The following is a 9207-nucleotide window of genomic DNA, read 5'->3' as shown; positions in this document are numbered from 1 at the left end:
TATGGGGAAACTATATTTTTAAAATATAGTACAATTAACCAATTCTTTCATATTTTCTTCTACATAACCCACTAAAATCAGTCTCCATTATTAAAATGCAATACAATTACAAGCATCATAACACTCTCACCCATTTTCAAATCCCATTTCGTACAATTGTATCATCACGTAAAAGATTGCTTTACTTGAATTCACTTTCGATTTAAAGCTTTCGTGACTGCAGGGATTCATCTTCTTGTTTCTTTCGGTAAAGTCACGTAGAAGGGAAGTAATAAAATAATAAAAATAAAACATAATAAAACAATTCTCACGACGTTTCGGCTACAACGCAAGCAGCCGTCTTCAGGTGAAGAATGAGACACTACCAAACTAGGAGCTTATATATAAGCTGCATTGGGGGTTGAAGAGCGCCTTAACAAAAAGAATGTGCATGTGAAGAGGGATTTAGCATATTCATGGAAAATGCGTAGGCGTTGGGCGGGGGGGTGTCAAAGTCATATTATGCCCATGCATTATGCAGGATCAGCAGCAACCAAGGGGGGTGCAGGGATTAGCAGTAACAAAGGAAAGGAATGTTAATGATATGTAGCTGCAGTTACTCAACAACCACGTAGAAAACTAAAGTATAAACTACATAAAAAACTAAAGTATAAACTGCATCGCACCATCAGTATATTTACTATACTCTATAATAAGCTGAGTTACTAACAGCAAGTAATACATTACAATTTTACCTCGTAAAAATTTTTTAATATGCTTCCATCTAAACCTTATTCTCTTACATCACACGAGCATATACCGTACTATATACTGCCATAGATAAACCCAACATTAAATTATATACTGTATTGCTGTAAACCAACCTATATCTTATACATTTAATATCACACTATGTATTATTCTACACACCCTAATGTGTATCGAAATGGTTTATTACGTCCTTCCAATGATTGCTGAGCCAGAATCCATCTTCTCGGTTAAAATTGTCTCTGTGTTTGTATATGTGGATCGCCTCATGAACGAATCTCTCATGATAGCCAGATGGCTTGCAGAGAACCTCTGTCTTGGAGAAGTCAATATCATGTGAGCCCACTGAGTTGTAACAGTGATCTGCCACGGCTGAGGTGTTAGTCCTACCGTGTTTCAGGTCAGCTTTATGTTCACGGATGCGGTCCGAGACATGTCGTTTGGTTTCACCAATGTAACTGCTACCACAGAGGCAACTTAGTTTGTAGACGCCAGGGTACTGTATGTCTGGAACCACATCTTTTACAGACGGTACCAGATCACGGATTTTATGTACTGTGTTGAATCGGACCTGGATCTTGTGTTTAATCAGGATTTTGGAGATCTTTTTTGTGACCCCAGCAATGTAGGGTAAGGTGATGGTCTTGAAAGGCTCCTCAACAGGATCCTTCTTGATGGTTGGAGTGATGGCTTTGCGGATTGTATAGTCGGAGTAACCATTTTCCTTAAGAGCTTGGCGTACGTGTTTGAGTTCACTGGAAATGTGTTCATGGTCGGAGATGCATTGGGCTCTATGATATAGAGTCTTGATGAGGGAATTCTTCTGGGATGGATGGTGGTGGGAATCCGGTTTTAGATAAGCATCCGTGTGGGTGGCTTTCCTGTAGACAGAGTGGCTCATTGAACCATCAGGTCTCCTTTTGATTAGGACATCCAAAAAGGGTAGCTTGCCATCATTTTCGACTTCCATGGTGAATCTGATGGCTGGGTGTATGGAATTGATGTGGTCGAGAAATTGGTCTAGAGCAGGCCGGCCATGTGGCCAGATGACAAAAGTGTCGTCTACGTACCTCTTCCATAAGGTCGGGCGTAGAGTGGCAGTCTGGATGGCGTCCGTCTCAAATTTCTCCATGAAGATGTTGGCTACAACCGGAGATAGGGGGGAGCCCATTGGGGTGCCCTCAATTTGCTTGTAGAAGGTTCCATTCCAGGTGAAGTATGTATTGGTTAAGCAGTGTCTCACCAGGGGGGGTACCCCAGCATTCAGTCCTTGATGAACCAAGTCTTCAATGATTGCGATGGTGTCAGGCACAGGTACCTTGGTGAACAAGGAAACCACATCAAAACTGACAAGCAGGTCGTCTGGGGACAGGGCAATCCCCTTGATTGTCGATACCAGGTCAGTAGAGTTTAGTACTGCAGAGGTGGTTTTTCCAGTGAACAACATCATTTCTGCTTCAACCGCATTAATTGATCAGACCAAACAGTTTTCGTTGAAACCTTCTGCAGCCAGACCACCAAGATTGTACGGCTTGCCAAAGATACATAAAGAAGATACACCTCTTCGTCCCATTGTCTCTACTATCAACTCCCCCACTTACAAACTGGCTCGTTTTTTGTCCGAAATCCAAAACCAACAACATCATTTCTGCTTCAACCGCATTAATTGATCAGACCAAACAGTTCTCGTTGAAACCTTCTGCAGCCAGACCACCAAGATTGTACGGCTTGCCAAAGATACATAAAGAAGATACACCTCTTCGTCCCATTGTCTCTACTATCAACTCCCCCACTTACAAACTGGCTCGTTTTTTGTCCGAAATCCTACGGCCTTTCACTGGAAAAACCACCTCTGCAGTACTAAACTCTACTGACCTGGTATCGACAATCAAGGGGATTGCCCTGTCCCCAGACGACCTGCTTGTCAGTTTTGATGTGGTTTCCTTGTTCACCAAGGTACCTGTGCCTGACACCATCGCAATCATTGAAGACTTGGTTCATCAAGGACTGAATGCTGGGGTACCCCCCCTGGTGAGACACTGCTTAACCAATACATACTTCACCTGGAATGGAACCTTCTACAAGCAAATTGAGGGCACCCCAATGGGCTCCCCCCTATCTCCGGTTGTAGCCAACATCTTCATGGAGAAATTTGAGACGGACGCCATCCAGACTGCCACTCTACGCCCGACCTTATGGAAGAGGTACGTAGACGACACTTTTGTCATCTGGCCACATGGCCGGCCTGCTCTAGACCAATTTCTCGACCACATCAATTCCATACACCCAGCCATCAGATTCACCATGGAAGTCGAAAATGATGGCAAGCTACCCTTTTGGATGTCCTAATCAAAAGGAGACCTGATGGTTCAATGAGCCACTCTGTCTACAGGAAAGCCACCCACACGGATGCTTATCTAAAACCGGATTCCCACCACCATCCATCCCAGAAGAATTCCCTCATCAAGACTCTATATCATAGAGCCCAATGCATCTCCGACCATGAACACATTTCCAGTGAACTCAAACACGTACGCCAAGCTCTTAAGGCAAATGGTTACTCCGACTATACAATCCGCAAAGCCATCACTCCAACCATCAAGAAGGATCCTGTTGAGGAGCCTTTCAAGACCATCACCTTACCCTACATTGCTGGGGTCACAAAAAAGATCTCCAAAATCCTGATTAAACACAAGATCCAGGTCCGATTCAACACAGTACATAAAATCCGTGATCTGGTACCGTCTGTAAAAGATGTGGTTCCAGACATACAGTACCCTGGCGTCTACAAACTAAGTTGCCTCTGTGGTAGCAGTTACATTGGTGAAACCAAACGACATGTCTCGGACCGCATCCGTGAACATAAAGCTGACCTGAAACACGGTAGGACTAACACCTCAGCCGTGGCAGATCACTGTTACAACTCAGTGGGCTCACATGATATTGACTTCTCCAAGACAGAGGTTCTCTGCAAGCCATCTGGCTATCATGAGAGATTCGTTCATGAGGCGATCCACATATACAAACACAGAGACAATTTTAACCGAGAAGATGGATTCTGGCTCAGCAATCATTGGAAGGACGTAATAAACCATTTCGATACACATTAGGGTGTGTAGAATAATACATAGTGTGATATTAAATGTATAAGATATAGGTTGGTTTACAGCAATACAGTATATAATTTAATGTTGGGTTTATCTATGGCAGTATATAGTACGGTATATGCTCGTGTGATGTAAGAGAATAAGGTTTAGATGGAAGCATATTAAAAAATTTTTACGAGGTAAAATTGTAATGTATTACTTGCTGTTAGTAACTCAGCTTATTATAGAGTATAGTAAATATACTGATGGTGCGATGCAGTTTATACTTTAGTTTTTTATGTAGTTTATACTTTAGTTTTCTACGTGGTTGTTGAGTAACTGCAGCTACATATCATTAACATTCCTTTCCTTTGTTACTGCTAATCCCTGCACCCCCCTTGGTTGCTGCTGATCCTGCATAATGCATGGGCATAATATGACTTTGACACCCCCCCGCCCAACGCCTACGCATTTTCCATGAATATGCTAAATCCCTCTTCACATGCACATTCTTTTTGTTAAGGCGCTCTTCAACCCCCAATGCAGCTTATATATAAGCTCCTAGTTTGGTAGTGTCTCATTCTTCACCTGAAGACGGCTGCTTGCGTTGTAGCCGAAACGTCGTGAGAATTGTTTTATTATGTTTTATTTTTATTATTTTATTACTTCCCTTCTACGTGACTTTACCGAAAGAAACAAAAAGTTGAATTCACTTATTTTCCTTTCTTGGAATATTTACTCAATCTCTTGTTTTGCACATCTTACAGATTAAAAGAAAATTCTTTTTAAATACCAGCACAATTATCTAGCATGATAGCCGATATAGATTCACATTCGTACATCTATAGGGTGTGCATTCATAGCCTGTTCATGAGCAAAGCACAAACTCCAGACATTGACCAATAAGCCCTCTTGGCACTGACTGCACCCTGCCACTACCTTGTGAACGCTCAGGTTCGAGTGCCCCCGAACTTATAAAAGAGCTGGATATTGAGGAAAACAGCAAATACAACCAACCCCCCTCTCTCCAATGTGTTGTCTGGTTGCACGCGAGAAGCTTTACGGCTTGTGGGGCAAAATGCCGGGACAGCATTCCCAACAGCACGTGTCACATCGGAGAAAGATGTACCGCACAATAATGCAACCTCCTATTCATATTCTTAGGTTTTTTCGGTAAAGTCACGTAGGTAAAAAATTAAAGTTACAATTAATAAAAGTAAAATAAAAATAATTGTAATTTTAATTTTTTTTACCTACGTGACTTTTACCGAAAAAACCTAAGAATATGAATCGTTGCAGTCACGCAAGCTTCAAATCTAGAATGAATGCAACCTCCCTCTGTTGGGGATGTCCACTCAGGGCATATCGTTGTCTTCCGTCCAATGCTTGCCCGTGCGCTTCTTGCGGTTGCGCTCAGCCACGACGATGGCGGCGACGATGGCGACGGCGACGGTGATGGTTATGATGAGCATTGTGGCCGTCTCGGCGACGCACAGCTGACTGTCCATGCTGGCCAGCGTCCTGTTCTGCAACGACGGGGGCCAGTGGCACTCGACATGGCCATAGTCCTCGATGGCCAGGCGACGCACCTGCTCCAGTTTGTTGAACACTCGCTGCAGCTCGCAGTCGCACGCCCAGGGATTGTGGGACAGCTGAATCTGCGTGTCCTGCGTGTCGATGTTCACGAACACCTGCGTGGCACGTAGCGATGGACAGGGCAGGCATGAGACACTCTGGCATTCACACGTGAGCTGAACTTTTAAAGCCACAGCGCGGTTATTAACTGAAATAAATGACATTGGTTGTTTTTGCAAGGAGGTGGTTTGATTTGACGATAATATATTTTAAATGGGTACTGTTTTTATCTCAGTGTAGGTTTAATAAAGTCAAATTAAGCTATTTGAAAATATAAATTTGGAAATAAAATGTCTTATTTGTTGAGCTGATGGGTCGTATGCAATGGAAGAAAATAAGGGTTTGGTCCATCAGCATATGGGCTTTCTGGACCAAAGTTTTACAGGTTAAACTCTGCTGATGATACTCAGTTAAAGTTGAAACCAGTCTGAGGTTTCTCTGCTTAAGCAGACTCTGGAAAACGCTGGTCAAGGAGATCCAAAAGCAAGTTGATATAAAAGTGTTTTTAGTGTTTTATTAGGTAAGACAAACACATGTATGTTATGTAAAAAACTATGTTCCATTGTATACTGTATATCATGATCTGAAGGTGTAGCAAGCGGAGTAAGAATGTATGTATTTTAATAAACAGTGACCCAAAAGAAAGAACACCTAGGGTAATTCCATTTGTTTTAACACTAGCATTCAAACATTTTAATCGTGTAGTTTTACGTTTAATATTTGATCTTTATCATTATTAATATGTATTTCTATTGTTCCTTTTCAAATTGCATCTAAAAATGGAAAGACATTTCACTAAAGAAAAACGAGTTATATTCGTTTCTTTATTTATGCTAAAGAAGCCAGCTGTAACCTTAAAAAAAGTCCTAAATTCATTTATAAAGGGAATTCATGCGTGCATTAATGTTAAGGGAAGTCAGTTTGAGCATTGGTTAAAATAAATGAAATAACCCTTTGTGATTTGTTAAAATATAATAACACTCTGTCCCCTGACTTTTGGGCTTCTGTATATTCCTTGAGGATGTTTCCACCATAAACAATCATGCCACGTGTGAGCACAGATTTAGTTTTTCTCTACAAAGGTGTTGCATTGATAATCCAGAGCAAACACACAGTTTCAGTTACCTTAAATGTTATGTCACTCATGTTATTGTGGCTCAAATCCAAAATGATCAAGCTGCGCAGAGACACAAAGGCGGTGGGCTCGATTGTGGAAATGCTGTTGTTCTGAAGTTCAAGGACCTCCAAGTGCTGCAGCATCGAGAACATCCCATCTGTGAGCACCTCCAGGTAGTTGTTGTTGAGATTCATGTGGCGAAGTCGAGTCAGACTACGGAAGGCACCCACTTCAACGTGTGCTATCTTGTTGTTGTCCAATTTGAGATTTTCCAGCTGTCCCAGACAATGAAACTGCGCGTACGATACGTTCATAATTTCATTGTCGGTGAATTTCAGTTCGGTCAATTCGGACAGGCCATAGCAGAATCCATTCGGGAGGTCTTGTATTCTGTTGCCGCTCATGTCCAGCTTCCGCAAGTTGTCCAGGTTCTGGAAGGCGCTCTCTGCGATGTGCGCCACGTTGCTGTTTCTGACCACGAGGATGTGCAACCTCCGCAGGAGGGTCATGGTTCCGGGACCGATGCGGGTGATGTTGTTGTTGGAAAAATCCACGTGCTCCGTGTCTTGAGGAATGTCACTCGGAATGGCAGAGAGGCCTGCCGACGTGCAGTTGACAAACTTTGCACCTTTGAAGCACGTGCATTCGCTGAAGCACTGGCGAACGGGAGTCCCGTGAAGAGCGTTGATAGTGCCTCTGGCGCTGAGCAGTGCGAACAGCACGTGCTGGATCATGGAACTGAGGATCATTCTCCCCATTTTGTCATTTTAATGGCTTGTCAGACCTGTGAATAGGGAATCCGAGTTATCAATTTTAGTAAATTGCATTTAGGTACATTTGCGTGCAATATATATGAGTACAATACTGTCTTAGTAATTATATCATTACAGTGCTCGCTGTTGCATTAAATAGAGGGTAACTCATTTATCAAATACCACAAGTCTTGAACAATTGCTTAAAGAGGTTGTACAGCATTTATATATAAAGCCCGACCAATATTGTTTTAAATGAAATGTTTCCCATAGGACTTCAAAGCACAACAGTGTTCAAAATTACAATGTTTTGCAAATATAAGGGGGGGGGGGGATATAAATTAATGTGGCATTTTTTGTTGAGTTTAGGGAGCACAAATACACAGGGTTGGCAGCTGTTGGCTTATTAATAGGTTATAAAATACAATACAAGCAATCGTCATCAGATATTATTTCCCTTCGACGTGACTTTACCGAAAGAACCAATGAGTAATTCCTGCAGTCACGAACGCTTCAAATAAAATACCTTTAAGCGTTTATTTATGTTGTACACAAACAAAAAACGTCCGGTAGGATTGTCTTTTTAATTAGAAGACTAATGGCTATAACACCGAACTGTAATGTACTTTGATAGTTTTCACTATCACGAATGTGAACACACATTTAGTGACCTTCAGTCGCAGGGTCCAGCACGATTGTTTAACGGGAAGCGTGCTTAGGAGCCACCCTGTGTGTTGCTAGCCATGCGATACCCAGACATGCAATTAACTTTGAACGCTGTGAGCTCACAAATACATTCTAATGCAAACTCGAATGCGCATTTCGCAGCTCCAGTCGCACGGTCCGGTATGATCGATTGACAGGAAGCATGCTCACCTGCCGAGCGGATTGGGAGCCACCCTGCGTATCGCTGGAACACCATGGCATGGTCAAGGAACTCTCTCGCTCCGGGTGCCGAGCACGGGAGCCCAGAGCTGGGAGAGGTGGCGAGGCCATACAGCCCTGAACCTGAGATCATCCTCATCACAGAGTCACCTGTCTCAGCCTGTTACTCCCTCCACGTCGTATCCAGAGGCCAGCTCATCACCCAACGCCGACCCACCCATCTCCCCTCCCCCTACAGCCCCCTCTCTCTCACACACACACACCGGTGAGGCATTTGCTTTTATGACCGTAAGGTAAATGGTTGGTTTCATTGGTGTTGTACTTAATAGAATGCATAATGGAATGTATAACAAAACATGATTAAAGAGCTTGACAGGGAAGGCTGTGGATCTGAAGATGATAATTAAACTTTTTTCTTCTTGGTTCTTTCGGTAAAGTCACGTAGAGGGGAAGTAATAAAAGAATAAAAATAAAACATAATAAAAAATATGATAATTAAAAGCAAGGTTTAAGTGACGTATAACGTGTATTGTGAACTTCTTTTGCACCATACGTAGCCAACCGTGCTAATCGGAGGTGCGGAAAATAAACATGATCATGGTCACTGATTAAACATGTTCACTGATTCAAAATAAAATAAAATGTTTATGGGCTCCTTCTGGAAACACAGAACGGTGTTGCAGGCCGACTGGAATCAAAGTGATGAAATAAAAGAGGCAAGCCAAGGGCAACGTCGAGTGCTTTTTGGAAAATTACATTTGACAATTAAAAGCAACGACATCGGTGCGCGTACAGAAAAGCAGGATTCATTCCCTGCATATTACCCGCCGTGACATCAGAAATACAAACTCGGATAAAGAACGTGGAAACAGGAGCTGAAGAGTGTGTATAGGTACGGTCAGATAAATGCTGGGAATGCCATTGACAAACAGAAAGGGGAACGCATGGATCGTTGACTAAATTGCATAATAGAAACTTATTCAGG

General features: G+C 42.6%; 1 protein-coding gene across 1 annotated transcript; it reads right to left on the bottom strand.

The window, feature by feature from the left end:
- Positions 1–5174: 5174 nt before the first annotated feature.
- Positions 5175–8260, bottom strand: LOC133345783 (phospholipase A2 inhibitor beta-like). The gene is made up of 3 exons (XM_061556755.1): positions 8214–8260; positions 6594–7369; positions 5175–5524 (listed from the first exon to the last, which is right to left on the bottom strand). Exons 2-3 carry the CDS (start codon positions 7341–7343, stop codon positions 5189–5191), a joined length of 1086 nt encoding a protein of 361 aa, XP_061412739.1. The 5' UTR covers positions 7344–7369; positions 8214–8260; the 3' UTR covers positions 5175–5188.
- Between the last annotated feature and the right edge of the window lie 947 nt (positions 8261–9207).

Source organism: Lethenteron reissneri, chromosome 23, assembly GCF_015708825.2.
Source record: "Lethenteron reissneri isolate LAM-NWPU_2019-01 chromosome 23, ASM1570882v1, whole genome shotgun sequence".
NCBI classification, from domain to species: Eukaryota; Metazoa; Chordata; class Hyperoartia; order Petromyzontiformes; family Petromyzontidae; genus Lethenteron; species Lethenteron reissneri.
Note: the sequence above shows the minus strand (reverse complement) of the source record. Positions and strands in the feature narration are given on the sequence as shown.

Excerpts from the sequence above, each read along its gene's own strand:
- LOC133345783 (XM_061556755.1), bottom strand. The coding sequence starts at position 7,343 with ATGGGGAGAATGATCCTCAGTTCCATGATCCAGCACGTGCTGTTCGCA. Across the intron at positions 5,525-6,593 it reads TGAGTGACATAACATTTAAG|GTGTTCGTGAACATCGACAC; the intron begins GTAACTGAAACT and ends CGTGCCACGCAG.